Source organism: Bombina bombina, chromosome 3, assembly GCF_027579735.1.
Source record: "Bombina bombina isolate aBomBom1 chromosome 3, aBomBom1.pri, whole genome shotgun sequence".
Lineage (NCBI taxonomy): Eukaryota > Metazoa > Chordata > Amphibia > Anura > Bombinatoridae > Bombina > Bombina bombina.
In genome coordinates this window covers 481,495,295-481,511,956 of record NC_069501.1, presented here as the reverse complement: position 1 = coordinate 481,511,956, position 16,662 = coordinate 481,495,295, and the positions used below count along the sequence as shown (strand labels likewise).

General features: G+C 38.6%; 1 protein-coding gene across 1 annotated transcript in view; it reads right to left on the bottom strand.

Annotated features, from left to right (window-relative positions):
• The window catches only part of ACACA (acetyl-CoA carboxylase alpha), a 1,007,059-nt gene that overhangs the window by 959,658 nt on the left and 30,739 nt on the right, over positions 1–16,662 (bottom strand). Inside the window, exon 3 of the mRNA XM_053706820.1 lies at positions 2,799–2,931. Within this exon, the coding sequence (XP_053562795.1) occupies positions 2,799–2,931 (133 nt within the window). The remainder of the gene's footprint in view (positions 1–2,798; positions 2,932–16,662) is intronic.

Here is a 16,662-nt window from a genome sequence, read left to right as displayed (position 1 = left end):
TTCTGCATATTGTGACGCAGTATCAGACATGGCCCTTACAGTATTTGCGCGCTCTGTATCTCTTCTAACCCCAGAGCTATCACGCTTGCCTCTTAATTCAGGCAATCTGGATAATACCTCTGACAGGGTATTATTCATGATTGCAGCCATGTCCTGCAAAGTAATCGCTATGGGCGTTGATGTAATTGGCTCCATACTAGCGTGCGTCCCCTGAGCGGGAGGCAAAAGGTCTGACACGTGGGGGGAGTTAGTCGGCATAACTTCCCCCTCGACAGAACCCTCTGGTGACAATTCTTTTATAGATAAAGACTGATCTTTACTGTTTAAGGTGAATCAATACATTTAGTACAAATTCTCCTATGGGGCTCCACCATGGCTTTCAAACATAATGAACAAGTAGTTTCCTCTGTGTCAGACATGTTTAAACAGACTAGCAATGAGACTAGCAAGCTTGGAAAACACTTTAAACAAGTTTACAAGCAATATAAAAAACGTTACTGCGCCTTTAAGAAACACAAATTTTGTCAAAATTTGAAATAACAGTGAAAAAAGGCAGTTACACTAACGAAATTTTTACAGCGTATGTAACAAGTTAGCAGAGCATTGCACCCACTTGCAAATGGATGATTAACCCCTTAATACCAAAAGAAGCTGGATGTCTGTGTCTGTAATTTTTGCTGCGCAAAAAAACGCTAAAATAGGCCCCTCCCACTCATATTACAACAGTGGAGAGCCTTAGGAAACTGTTTCTAGGCAAAATTCAAGCCAGCCATGTGGAAAAAAACTAGGCCCCAATAAGTTTTATCACCAAACACATATAAAAACGATTAAACATGCCAGCAAACATTTTATATTACATTTTTATAAGAGTATGTATCTCTATTAATAAGCCTGATACCAGTCGCTATCACTGCATTTAAGGCTTTACTTACATTAATCCGGTATCAGCAGCATTTTCTAGCAAATTCCATCCCTAGAAAAATATAACTGCACATACCTTATTGCAGGAAAACCTGCACGCTATTCCCCCTCTGAAGTCACCTCAGAATATGTGAGAACAGCCATGGATCTTAGTTACTCCTGCTAAGATCATAGAAAACGCAGGCAGATTCTTCTTCTAAATACTGCCTGAGATAAACAGTACACTCCAGTACCATTTAAAAATAACAAACTTTTGATTGTAGAAATAAACTAAGTATAAAACACCACACTCCTCTCACGACCTCCATCTTTGTTGAGAGTTGCAAGAGAATGACTGGATATGGCAGTGAGGGGAGGAGCTATATAGCAGCTCTGCTGTGGGTGATCCTCTTGCAACTTCCTGTTGGGAAGGAGAATATCCCACAAGTAATGGATGATCCGTGGACTGGATACACTTAACAAGAGAAAGTGCTTTTATTTTAACAGGATGTATTAATATTTGGGAATTGATTTAGTAAATAAATGTGATTTAAAGAAGAGTGCAGCCTAGTGCTATACTTTGATGAATACAAATTTATTATGCACCCTTCCTTTTTATGCTGCATATGTTTCATATATGACTGCTGTACCTTCTTGTCTTAAATATTTCATTTTATTTTCCTAACATATTTAGTGCACTCTTCCCCACCTTTTTGTCTAGACTGTGTTAAATTTTAAGCAACAAAGTAGTGGTTCCAAAATCATAAAGTCAGGAGACAATAAGCTGGTTAAAACGTCCATTTTATTGGAAAAATCTTAAATAGAATGAAAGGGCACAGCAAACAGAAAATTGCAGCTGACGCATTTCCTGCCTTAACGGCACTTCATCAGAAGCCTTTGCCGATTACACCAAGCAGGTCCTGGCAGAAGAGGGGTAAGCCTTTTGATAACTTTTATACTTATATTGTGGGAGATAACTGAACATTCAGCCTCGTGATAGCCGCTACAGGTGGAACTTGGAGTGAGTTGTCACGGGGAGTCACATATATATATATATATATATATATATATATATATATACACACACACACACACAGGTGGCCCTCGTTTTACAACGGTTCAATTTACACCGTTTCAGAATAACAACCTTTTTTTCCAGTCATGTGACTGCTATTGAAAAGCATTGAGAAGCAGTGCATTTATTAAAATAGCCAGTAGGTGGAGCTGTCCGTTTGTGTTGCAGCAAAGCCAAGCAAGCTGAAATTAATCAGTTTAACCAGACCTGAGCTCTCAAGCAGATTTCAAAGGAACAAGATCTTCCCGTCTATAAATCAGTCCAGATTGAAATGCATAGAAAGAACTGTTTGCAGAAAAATGCAAGTGAAGTCTGTGTTGTGTGATTATTTTGTTAGGTTTATAATGCTGTTTAGCATGTAAAGTCTTCATTTCAAAGCTTTAAAAATAATGTATTAGGTGTTACTTATGACAATTTTGAGAGGGGCCTGGAACCTATCTCCCTCACTTCCCATTGACTTACATTATAAACTGGGTTTCAATTTACATCAGTTTCGATTTACAACCATTCCTTCTAGAACCTAACCCCGGCGTAAACTGAGGGCTACCTGTATATATATATATATATATATATATATATATATATATATATATATATATATATATATATATATATATATATATATATATATATATATATATATATATATATATATATACACACATTTACAAGTGGTTACATTCTAAAGGTCTGTGAATAATACTGGTGGTTATATTGTGTTAAATTTGACTTTACTACCCCTTTAACCAAAGAAAATGCACAACATTTTAAAGATTGAATTGTGTATTTAAAAAAAATACAGCCGAAACAAAATGGAACCTACCTTCTCAATAACTTTATTTCCTCCAAAACGGGTGACAAATTCAGCTGGTGAGGCAACTGTGAAATCTCTTTGCAAATCTATTTTTTTCCGATCCCGACCTTGCTTCACAAGGTGTAAACCAGACATGCTAGGTCTGCAGAAATAAACAGAAAAACAGTTAGCGAGGAGACATACAAATTTGAAATCCTGCCCTTTAAGGGACAGGAAACCCTAATTTTGAGTTCCAATATACTTCTTTAATCAAAATGTCTTGATATTCTTGGTATTCTTTGTTGATGGAGCAGAAATGCATTACTGGGAGCTATCCAATCACAGGGGGCATATATTTGCAGCCACCAATCAGCAGCTAGCTCCCAGTGGCGTATTGCCGCTCCTAAACCTATGTAGGAAAACGTCTCAACAAAAGAAACTTTGAGAACAAACAAATTTGATCATTGAAGTAAACTGGAAAGTTGTTTAAATGCTCTGTCTGAACCATGCAAGTTTAATTTTTACTTTACTGTCACTTTAAAGAGACATTATAGTGCACAAAGTGTAAAGTGACATTGTAGTGCAAAGACTGCACGCTCAAATTTGTTTGCACGTGCAACTTTAGCTCTAGTGACCCTGCAAATCTATGTGTTTAATAGAATGTGTTTATCCATAATTATATATACAGCACTGATAAAATGAAACTTGAATTCAGATTTGCAAATCACTTAAGCAGATCCGCATTCGCAGGGAAGAAGTTTATTTTACTATTTATTTATTTTTTACACAAATCACGTTAATAAAACATTTCAAGTGAGCATTTATTAAAACAAAAAATTGCTTTATCGTTGCAATCAAATTTATTTTTGGACTACAATGGTACTCATTTCTTACTGTGATCAGCATCAGTCTACAGAGCAGAAGTCATAAAATCTAAAATATTTAGCAATAAAATAACAAATGTAGCAAGTAACTTTCATCTCCAGTAGCGGACTACAACTAGGCTGTATTTTACATATTTAGTAATTCTTATACTTATAATTACTGATATATAAAACATTATATATAAATAAATACATTTGTATTCATCAAAGTATAACACTAGGCTGCACTCTTCTTTAAATCACATTTATATATACACACACACACACACATATATATATGTGCAATTCCAGTATGGCACTCACAAATCTTTGACCGGGGTTCTGCAGCAGGCAAAGCATACAGAACAAAAAGAAGCAGACACTCACCGGTATTTAAATAAAAGGATATATTTTAATCCCACAAGGTGTGACGTTTCGCAGTATTACCTCCTTCAGCAGTAATGTCTGAGGAAGGAGGTAATACTCCGAAACGTCACTCCTTGTGGGATTAAAAGATATCCTTTATTTAAATACCGGTGAGTGCTTGCTTCTTTTTGTTTTATATATACATACACACATACATTTCTCAGGAGTAGAAATTAATATATATTTATATAAATAGATTAAGTTTAAGGGACATTAAACCCCAAATTTTTCTCTTTCATAATTCAGCCAGAGAATACAATTTTAAACAACATTCCAATTTACTTCTATTATCTAATGTGCTTCATTCATTAGCTATCCTTTGTTAAAGAAATATCAATGCACATGGGTCAGACAAGCACACAAGGCATCTATGTGCAGCCACCAATCAGCAGCTCCTGAGCCTATCTAGATATGCTTTTCAGGAAAGAATATCAAGAGAATGAAGCAAATTAGATAATAGAAAGTTGTTTTAAATTGTATTCTCTATCTGAATCATGAAAGATAAAAATTGGGTTTAAGTGCACTCTCACTCCATTCCAAACAACTTGAGGGTGCATGAGTGGATATTAAGTCTAATGCACAAATTATCATCAAATCAATTTATGTTAAATTATGCAATTAATATGTGCTTTGGATAGCTTAAAATGGACAGTAAAGTTAAAATGAAACTTTCATGGGTCAGAGCTAGTATAAAATGTGCTTTGTTCTTTTGATATCCTTTGTTGAAAGTGTAACTCTAGGAAGGCAAATAGGAGTTCAAGAGTGTGCACGTGTATTTAGCAGTCTATGGCAGTGCTTGTATCTATATATAACATTGCTATAAAACTATGTTGAAAACACTGCTGCCAGATGGCTAGAGACTGTTGCTGATGCGGGTTACATGGAGGGGGAGCGACTTACCGGTGAGCGCTGTGGCTGATGCGGGTTACAGTGAGAGGGCCGACTTACCGGGGAGCGCTGTGACTGATACGGGTTACAGGGAGGGGGTGTGCTGTGGCTGATGCGGGTTTTAGGGAGGGGGGATGACTTACCGGTGAGCGCTGTGGCTGATGCGGGTTACAGGGAGAGGGCCGACTTACCGGGGAGCGCTGTGACTGATACGGGTTACAGGGAGGGGGGTGCGCTGGGACTTATGTGGGTTGGGGGCTGATGGTGGTTACAGGCGGTGCTTATGATGTTAAAGGGGGTGCTTATTGGGGGGAGCTGATGGGGCTTATGTAGGTTACAGAGGGGGGCTTATGGGGGTTATAGGGGTGCTGATGTGAAAATCGCAATTTTTTTTTTAAATCACAATTTCCCCCCATATCGCCCAGCCCTATCCCAGACCATCGCACATATTCCAGAATTGTCATACCGCTAGAGCGAAAACAGTTTTCTTTCAACTCATAATACGAGTGTAACCCAACGAGCGCAAAAATCTTACTTCTAGCGCAATAAACTACACTCGTAATCTAGCACTTAGTGTTTAAAGGGATAGGAAAGTCAAAATAAAACTTGCATGATTTATATAGAGCAGGTCATTTTAAGACACTTTTAAATTCACTTCTATTTTCAAATGTGCTTGGTTGTCTTAATATCCATTTTTAAAAATGAATACGCAAATATCCTACACTAGTGGGAGCTGCTGCTAATTGGTCCTGCACACATTTGTCTCTTGTGATTGGCTAACTAGATTTGTTCAGCTAGCTGCCAGTAGTACAATGCTGTCCCTTCAGCAATGGATAACAAGAGAATGAAGCAAATTTAATAATAAAATAAGTCAATTTGAAAATTGTTTAAAATTGTATTTTCAATCTGAATCATAAAAGAAAATTTTGGGGTTTACTATCCCTTTAATGTTCCTGTAATATAATGTATACAATGACTAGGTTTCTAATCTTGTTTTGGTAACATGGCCCTTTAAAGTCAAGCTGTATACAGTAGATATATGCATTCGGCAGTTTTGTTCACTGCCAAAATGCGTAATAAGGCGGTCGCTTGTGGCCTTTCACTCTTTTTGGAGCCGGATGTATACTTGTGAATGAGCAACACACTAAGATCTGAATTTGCACAGATATTAATATGTTGAACTTTTGCAAGAATAAATCCGGCTCCGAAAAGAGCCAAAAAAACGCCACCAACCGCCTTATTACGCATATGGCCGTGAACTAAACTGATAAATGTACATATCTAATATACAGACATGCAGTTCCAGTTAGCTTCAAATCAAAATAATCAGTTTAGCTTAAACTTACACTTTTTCCCATGAAAAAAGTTAGCAAATTTAAAGGGACAGTCAAGTCCAAAAAAAAAAAACCTTTCATGCTTCAGATAGGGCATGTAATTTTATTATTATTATCATCATCGGTTATTTGTAGAGCGTCAACAGATTCCACAGCGCTATTAACAAAGGCGGAGTACAACAAAACAATTATAGGGATCAAATGGGTAGAGGGCCCTGCCAAGAGTTGCACTGTTGTAGTCAGCTCTTGAGAAGGTGATCAACAAACAGCTGGACTCTTAAGCTTACATGCTAAAAGGGGTTCAGGGGATAGCAATGGAGGAGAGGAACTGGTATAAAGAAAGGTTAGCGTAGGTTGTATGCATCCCTGAACAGTAGAGTCTTTAGGGAGCACTTGAAGCTTTTAAAACTAGAAGAGAGTCTTGTAGAGCGAGGCAGAGAGTTCCACAAGATGGGAGCCAGTCTGGAGAAGTCCTGTAAACGGGAGTGTGATGAGGTGACAAGAGAGGAGGAGAGTAGGAGGTCGTGAGCAGAGCGAAGGGGACGGGAGGGAGAGTATATGGAGACAAGGTCTGAGATATAGGGGGGAGCAGTGCAGTTGAGGGTTTTGTATGTCAGAATGAGAATTTTGTGTTTGATCCTAGAGGCAAGAGGAAGCCAGTGAAGAGATTGGCAGAGAGGTGCAGCAGATGAAGAGCGACGTGTAAGGAAGATGAGTCTGGCAGAGGCATTCATTATGGATTGTAAAGGAGCTAGGCGGTAGGTGGGGAGACCAGAGAGGAAAGAGTTGTAGTAATCGAGGCGGGAGAGAATGAGGGAGTGGATTAAAATCTTAGTTGTGTCTTGTGTAAGGAAGTATCTAATTTTAGAGATGTTTTTAAAAGGTGGAAGCGGCAGGCTTTAGCCAATGACTGAATGTGAGGAGTGAAAGAAAGATCTGAGTCAAATGTGACCCCGAGACATCGGGCATACGGGGTAGGGGTAATGATGGAGTTGTTGACAGTTATAGAGAGATTGGGGTGGAGAGTTTAGAAGAAGGGGGGGAAATAAGGAGCTCAGTTTTGGAGAGATTTAGCTTGAGGTAGTGAGAGGACAACCAGTTGGAGATGTGAGAAAGACAGTGACACGGGTTAGCAAGGAAGGAGAAAGGTCTGGTGCAGAGAAGTAGATTTGGGTGTCATCGGCATACAAATGATATTGTAAACCGTGGGACTTTATTAGGGAACCTAGTGATGACATGTAGATTTAGAAGAGAAGGGGACCGAGGACAGAGCCTTGCGGTACTCGGACAGAAAGTGGTGACGGGGCAGAGGAGGCCCCAGAGAAGGCTACACTAAAGGTACGGTTTGACAGGTAGGAAGAGAGCCACGAGAGGGCTATGTCACATATGCCGAAGGATTGGAGGGTTTGGAGCAAGAGAGGGTGGTCAACAGTGTCAAAGGCTGCGGACAGATCAAGGAGGATAAGCAGAGAGAAGTGGCCTTTTGATTTTGCTGTAAGTAGGTCGTTGGTAACCTTAACAATTGCTGTCTCTGTGGAGTGATGGGGACGAAATCCAGATTGCAATGGGTCAAGGAGGGAGTATATGGGATAGTCGTGCATAAGCTAGTTTTTCGAGAAGCTTTGATGCAAGAGGGAGGAGGGAAATAGGATGGGGAGGTAGGATCAAGGGAAGGTTTTTTGAGGATAGGTGTCACCAGAGCATGTTTCAGCGATGAGGGAAATATACTGGTGCTGAGGGAGAGGTTGAAAGTGTGTGTAAGTATAGGGGTAAGGGTGGCAGAGAGGGAGGGGAATAGTTGTGAGGGGATAGGGTCAAGGGGACAGGTAGTGAGGTGAGAGCGCAGTATAAGTGCCGAAACTTCTTCCTCAGTAACAGGGGAGAATGAGCTAAGTTTAAGTTTAAACAACTTTCCAATTTACTTTCATCACCAATTTTGCTTTGTTCTATTGGTATTCTTAGTTGAAAGCTAAACCTAGGAAGGCTCATATGATAATTTCTAAGCCCTTGAAGGCCACCTCTTATCACATGCTTTTTTATTTGCTTTTCACAACAGGGGAGAGCTAGTTCATGTAAACCATATAGATAACATTGTGATCACGCCCGTGGATTGTGGCAGACACTGCACTAATTGGCTAAAATGCAAGTTAATTAGTTAGATAATAAATAAAATGTCATGTGATCAGGGGGCTGCCAAAAGATGTTTAGATACTAGTTAATCACAGAGGTAAAAAGTATATTAATATAACAGTGTTGGTTATGCAAAACTGGGGATCGGGTAATAAAGGGATTATCTATCTTTTTAAACAACAAAAATTCTGGTGTTGACTGTCCCTTTAAATAATTACCCTTCCATATGTTTGAAAAAATGTTTCAGAGTTTATTGTCCCTTTAAGAGCAAGAATTAAAGGAACAGTAAATACTTTGAGATTGTAATATAAAATGCTTAATTATGTATAGTAAAACAATGTTGCAGTATACTTATTTATTTTGCCCCCCTTTTCCTGTAATTTAACTCTGACAGTTTTGGATTTTCCAGTCCTGAGAACTGAAAAAAGTACCCTTACCACGTCTCTCACTAATTTGCATATTATCTTATCTTTCCTGCTGACACCCAACAATGGAAATGTTGTTAACACAGTAGCAATCCCTGTCTTCTCTAAACTCAAGTCTAAATAAAGAAAGTTGTGGGAGGAGTATGAACATATACAAACAATTGCAGCAAACAGGGGGTTAAACTGCTATAATAACTGTCAGATGTATGTTAATCTAATGGAAGACTGCATACAAATATTGCATTATCAGTAGTTTTGTTGAATTCTTTTCAATCCGCTTAAAACCCCCCAAAAAAACTATTTATCATAAGGGTATGGGTACCCAAAACAAAACTCCCTGAATACAAGATAAGCTAATCTTAAAGGGACACTGAACCCAATTTTTTTCTTTCGTTATTCAGATAGAGCATGCAATTTTAAGCAACTTTCTAATTTACTCCTATTATCAATTTTTCTTAGTTCACTTGCTATCTTTATTTGAGAAAGAAGGCATCTAAGCTTCTTTTTTTGTTCAGCCTCTGGACAGCACTTTTTTTATTGGTGGATGAATTTATCCACCAATCAACAAGAATAACCCAGGTTATTCACCAAAAATAGGCCGGCATCTAAACTTACATTCTTGCATTTCAAATAAAGATACCAAGAGAATGAAGAAAATTTGATAATAGGAGTAAAATTAGAAAGTTGCTTAAAATCACATGCTCTATCTGAATAACAAAAGAAAACAATTGGGTTCAGTGTCCCTTTAATGTGAAAGTCTTATGGTTACATTTTAAAATAAGATCTGATATAGAATTATAACAAAATAATAATAAATTACCTCAGGTGAGATTTGAACCAGTGACGCTATAGACCTCTATTTCCTAAGCTACCTGGCTCTAGCTATGATGGTTACACAAACAAAATAAAATGCAACTACAACATTTCCAGGTCACAACTTTGATAAAGTCACTGACATTATATTGCATGATTTTCATTAGAATTACATTTATTTCCATGCCTAGTTTGCATCTCCCTATTTATATCCTGTCATAACAGTGAATGCTTCTGACTACATTCCTCTTATAACCTTTACTAATCAACAGAAAACATCTTACCTCCGCAGTAAATAGTATCTACCTCCAGACGTGTCATCTCCAGGATCTTTCATTATTCTCAGAATAAAAAAGGTCTTAATACAAATTTCCCACTTACAAATGTTCTAATAAAATAATATATTAGAAATGAAATCTCAAATGGAAACAAGACGCTGCTGTATGGCGCTAGGTTTTGCCCTTTGCTCCACAGCCCCACTCCCTTAAGACTAGCCCTGTGGCATCATATAAAGCACTGTTTTGTGCTTCTTCCTTGCATTTCCCAAGAATAATATATAATCCAAGAAAATAACATTTCTACTGCATTCCTGTGCACTGCAGTGAGTAGGTAAAAGGGATTTTGGCAAAGCTTAACAATTACAACAATTGTTGTTAAACATTAGCTTTATATACTGCATGTATGTTTTTGTGTATGTATATAATATATAAATACTTATATACAGGCATACCTCCTTTTATTGCGCTTCACAGCTTTGATAACGGCTGCATCAGGGTAGGCTCCAGAACGAATGAAATGGGGGTGCATTTTTTTTTTCACGAGGGGGCACGCATTTACAAAGCATGTATGAGAGTCAAAATTAGAGCAGACCTACTGTGGCAGTCTAGGGGTTACATTTATCAGATCTCTGGCTGTGCAGGAGTTAGATTTGTTTATATTTCTGGAAGTGCAGGGGTTACATTTGTCATATCTCAAGGAGTATAGGGGTTACATTTGTCATATCTCAAGAATTGCAGGAGTTACATTTGTTAGATGTCTGGCTGTACAGGAGTTACATTTATCAGATCTCACTCTGGCAGTGCGGGGTTAAATTAATAAAATCTCTAGCAGTGAATGTAGCTACATTTGTGAAACAAATTTCTGGTAGTGCAGGGTTACATTTGACATATCTCTGGCAGTGTAGGGGCTACATATATATATATATATATATATATATATACACACACACACAGTTAATTCCAGCCCAGGGGTATGGGACATATGCAGGCCAGTTCCCTAACAACCCGGGTACTAGTACTTATAGTTAGGAAAAATTGAGGAGCGCCAGAGCGGGGTGACACACACTATCTTGAAGCAAGTTGAAGCCCCCAATAACCGGACTCACTGTACTGTACACACACTGTCTGCCTGCTCTGCGTAACAGACAGTGAAAGCCGGCCGGCCAGGATGGAAGAGGGATCAGGCCATGAGTGCTAGTGGGTGACAGAGTGCCGCGTGCGCTTTAGGGTGGAGGAGGAGCTTATACCGGCACTGACTGCTGGCACCTTAGAGGGAAAGGAAACGGTGCTGCTGGGCCCTCCTAGGTGGCAGATCTCCAGAGTCCGACGGCCGCAAATGGTTTATGCGACCTTTGGGACCATGGAAGTTCCGTCACTTTTAAAATGTAAAAAAAAAAATGAAAAATAACTGCTCTCCAATTAGTGCAAATTATGACACTTAGGGAAGTCTCCCTAAGTGTGATGCGGGAATCCAGACGTGGACCCGTTGCTCAGTGTGCCTAGAGGGATATGGCTGCACCTCACTGACAAGGCCCACAATAGGTGGAAACGTACGTCTGGGGTTTTGCTGTTTCTCTCGTTCAGAGAGGGATTGCCTGGTATTTCGGGGCTTGACGGTACTGTGAAGTCAGGATCAGACTGATATGCTACAGGAAAGTTCTTCTCTGTGAAAGGCACATGTTGAGCAAAAAGAGGCTGCTTCTTAGGTGGTAACTAGCCATAGAACAAGCTATTATGCTATTGTTCGTTCCCAGGTTGAGCGCTTCTCTCTTTTTATTTATGCAATAATAAAATACTCAATAAAACACAATATAATTTTCCTTTTGCACTTGTATGTCCCTTTAATAATCTAAAACTGACAAAGGGTGGGATTTTATATGGTTGTCACATACTAATTTGCAAATGACCAAAGAAGCAAGGGACAGTTTTGACTGTTAAAAACAGATATTCTTTTACAAGGAGAGGGCTAATTAGCCCTCGGGTGATGCATGGGGGTTACTACAATTCCTGTCTAATAATGACAATGATTTATTATGGTTTCATGTAAAGTGGCTTTGGTGACAAAAGCAACAAAAGTTACATTTGAGGAATGTAGCTAGTGTAACAGAACAGGTTTCTCTTAGCATCAGATTGTTTATTTGCAATAGTGTTAACACAATACATTTATCACATACAGTTCCACAACTTGTCACTATCTGTAACCACTAAGAGATATTTATTTAAACACTATGGCCGGCATTTATCAACTGCCGAACAGTGTTCACTTATGCGATTCTGTCTGCCCAGGACAGCGTTTGTGCAATGCCGCCCCCTGCTCGGGCTAACCCAGTGGCGCGCAAGTAAGGGGTTGTCAATCACCCCAGGGTGATTGGTTAGGAAGCTGCGGTCTAATGACCACTGCTTCCTAACTTTTGGCTGTTGGCTCACTTATGCGAGCCTGCAGTGATCGCCCCCCAGAGCTGCATTCGCCGCTTGATAAATGGGGGCCTAAGTTGCTCATGCTGTAGACTGCTAATAAGCAAAATAGAACAGTCATCAATGTCTAATGCTAATTATTTGTATTGTACAAAATCTTTCCAATAAAAACTAATTTAAAATAAATAAATAAAACACTATGGGGCCTATTTATGAAAGGCCTGTCAGACATGATCCGACATTGCGGATCATGTCCCACAGACCTCGCAATACGCTCTCCGCATTCAGCATTGCACCAGCAGCTCTTGTGAACTGCTGGTGCAAAGCCGCCCCCTGCAGATTCACGGAAAAAAAAAAATTCACTGTGATTTTCCTCTTACTCATTTACTGTACCCACACATATTATATACAGTTTTTCTCGCCATTAAATGGACTTTCTAAAGATACCATTATTTTCATCATATCTTATTAATTACTATAATAAAAAAAAAATATGATTAAAAAATTGAAAAAACAAACAAACACTCTTTCTAACTTTGACCTCCAAAATCTGTTACACATCTACAACCACCAAAAAAACTCCCATACTAAATAGTTTCTAAAATTTGTCCTGAGTTTAGAAATACCCAATGTTTACATCTTCTTTGCTTTTTTTGCAAGTTATAGGGCAATAAGTACAAGCAGCACTTTGCTATTTCCAAACCATTTTTTTCCCCAAAATAAGCGATACATTGTAACACTGATATCTGTCAGGAATCCCTGAATACCCCTTGACATGTATATATTTTGTTTAGTAGACAACCCAAAGTATTGATCTAGGCCCATTTTGGTATATTTCATGCCACCATTTCACCACCAAATGCGATCAAATAAAAAAAAATTGTTCACTTTTTCACAAACTTTAGGTTTCTCACTGAAATTATTTACAAACAGCTTGTGCAATTATGGCATAAATGGTTGTCAATGCTTCTCTGGGATCCCCTTTGTTCAGATATGGCAGAAATGTATGGTTTTAGCATTGCTTTTAGGTATTTAGAAGGCCGCTAAATGCTGCTGCGCACCACACTTGCATTATGTCCAGCAGTGAAGGGGTTAAAAATGGGCCGGCATCTAAACTTACATTCTTGCATTTCAAATAAAGATACCAAGAGAATGAAGAAAATGTGATAGTAGAAGTAAATTAGAAAGTTGCTTAAAATGTCATGCTCTGATTCACGAAAGAAAAAAATTGGGTTCAGTGTCCCTTTAAAGGGACACGAAACCCAAACATTTTCTTTCACGATTCAGATAGAGAATACAATTTCAAACAGCTTTCCAATTTACTTCTATTATTTAATTTGCTTCTTTCTCTTGTTATCCTTTGCTGAAATGTTATCTAGGAAAGTTTATGAGCAGCAGAGAAACTAGGTTCTAGCGGTTGATTAGTGGCTGCATATATAAACCGATTGTCATTGGTTCACCCATGAGTTCAGTTAGAAACCAGTAGTGCACGGCTGCTCCTTCAACATTTGATACCTATAGAATAAAACAGATTAGATAATAGAAGTAAATTAGAAAGTTGTTTAAAATTGTAGTCTCTATCTGAATCATGAAAGACATTTTTTGGGTTTCATGTCCCTTTAAGCTTTCACGATTCAGATAGAGCAAGCAATTTTAAACAACTTTCTAATTCACTTCTATTAACAATCGTCTAGATTACGAGTCTTGCGTTATGAGTAAAAAAGCAGCGTTAAACCTCATAACGCTGCTTTACTACCGCTGGTATTACGAGTCTTGCAGATTTAGGGACACCGCACACTTTTTTGGCCTTACCGCAAATCAACTTACGCAATTTGCGTATAGTCTTTTTTCTATGGGACTTACATAGCGCCGGTATTACGAGCTTGTCCTGGGAGGCCAAAAAGTGAGCGGTACACCCTATCCTGTGAAGATTCATACCGCATTTTAAAGTCAGTAGTTATGAGTTTTACACTACAACGCTGTAGCATAAAACTCATAACTAAAGTGCTAAAAAGTACACTAACACCCATAAACAACCTATTAACCCCTAAACCGAGGCCCTCCCGCATCGCAAACACTAAAATTAAATTATTAACCCCTAATCTGCCGCTCCGGACATCACCGCCACTATAATAAACATATTAACCCCTAAATCGCCACACTCCCGCCTCGCAAACAGTTAAATATTATTAACCCCTAATCTACTGTCCCTAACATCGCCGCCACCTACCTACATTTATTAACCCCTAATCTGCCGCCCCCAATGTCGCCTCCACCATATTACATTTATTAACCCCTAAATCTAAGTCTAACCCTAACACCCCCTAAGTTAAATATAATTAAAATAAATATATATAAAAATTCCTATCATTACCTAAATAATTCCTATTTAAAACTAAATACTTACCTATAAAATAAACCCTAAGCTAGCTACAAAATAACTAATAGTTACATTGTATCTATCTTAGGGTTTATTTTTATTTTATAGGCAAGTTTGTATTTATTTTGACTAGGTAGAATAGTTACTAAATAGTTATTAACTATATACTAACTACCTAGCTAAAATAAATACAAATTGACCTGTAAAATAAAACCTAACCTGTCTTACACTGACACCTAACCCTACAATTAAATAAATTCCCTAAATTAAATACAATAAACAAAATTCAAAACAATTAACTAAATTACAAAAAAAACCCACTAAATTACAGAAAATAAAAAACAAATTACAAGATCTTTAAACTAATTACACCTAATCTAATAGCCCTATCAAAATAAAAAAAAAGCCCACCCAAAATAAAAAAACCTAGCCTAAACTAAACTACCAATAGCCCTTAAAAGGGCCTTTTGTGGGGCATTGCCCCAAAGAAATCAGCTCTTTTACCTGTAAAAAACAAACACCCCCCCCCCAACAGTAAAACCCACCACCCACACAACCAACCCCCCAAATAAAACCCTAACATAAAAAACCTAAGCTCCCCATTGCCCTGAAAAGGGCATTTGGATGGGCATTTCGCTCTATTGCGGCCCAAAGCCCTAATCTAAAAATAAAACCCACCCAATACACCCTTAAAAAAATCCTAACACTAACCCCCGAAGATCCACTTACCGGGAGAAGTCTTCATCCAAGAGGCAAGATGTCCTCAACGAAGCCGATAGAAGTGGTCCTCCAGACGGACAGAAGTCTTCATCCAGACGGCATCTTCTATCTTCATCCTTCCAACGTGGAGCGGCTCCGTCTTCAAGACATCCGGCGCGGAGCATCCTCTTCAATCGACTGCTTCTTCTGGAATTAATGTTTCTTTAAGTGACGTCATCCAAGATGGCGTCCCTTAGATTCCGATTTGCTGATAGAATCAGCCAATCGGAATTAAGGTTGAAACAAATCATATTGGCTGATGCAATCAGCCAATTGGATTGAGCTCGCATTCTATTGGCTGATTGGAACAGCCAATAGAATGCAAGCTCAATCCTACTGGCTGATTCGATCAGGCAATAGGATTGAAGTTCAATCCTACTGGCTGATTGCATCAGCCAATAGGATTTGTTCAACCTTAATTCCGATTGGCTGATAGAATTCTAACAGCCAATCGGAATCTAAGGGACGCCATATTGGATGACGTCACTTAAAGAAACATTCATTCCAGAAGAAGCCGTCGATTGAAGAGGATGCTCCGCGCCGGATGTCTTGAAGATGGAGCCGCTCCGCGTCGGAACGATGAAGATGGAAGAAGCCATCTGGATGAAGACTTCTGCCCGTCTGGAGGACCACTTCTGCCGGCTTCGTTGAGGACAACTTCTCCCGGTAAGTGGATTTTCGGGGGTTAGTGTTAGGATTTTTTAAGGGTGTATTGGGTGGGTTTAATTTTTAGGTTAGGGCTTTGGGCCGCAATGGAGCTAAATTCCCTTTTAAGGGCAATGTCCATCCAAATACCCTTTTCAGGGCAATGGGGAGCTTAGGTTTTTTAGCTAGGGTTTTATTTGGGGGGTTGGTTGTGTGGGTGGTGGGTTTTACTGTTGGGGGGGTTGTTTGTATTATTTTTTTTACAGGTAAAAGAGCTGATTTCTTTGGGGCAATGCCCCGCAAAAGGCCCTTTTAAGGGCTACTGGTAGTTTAGTTTAGGCTAGGGGTTTTTTTTATTTTGGGTGGGCTTTTTTTATTTTGATAGGGCTATTAGATTAGGTGTAATTAGTTTAAAGATTTGATAATTTCTTTTGTATTTTCTGTAATGTAGTGTTTGTTTGTTTTTGTAATTTAGCTAATTGTTTTGAATTTAGTTAATTGTATTTAATTTAGGTAATTTATTTAATTGTAGTGTAGT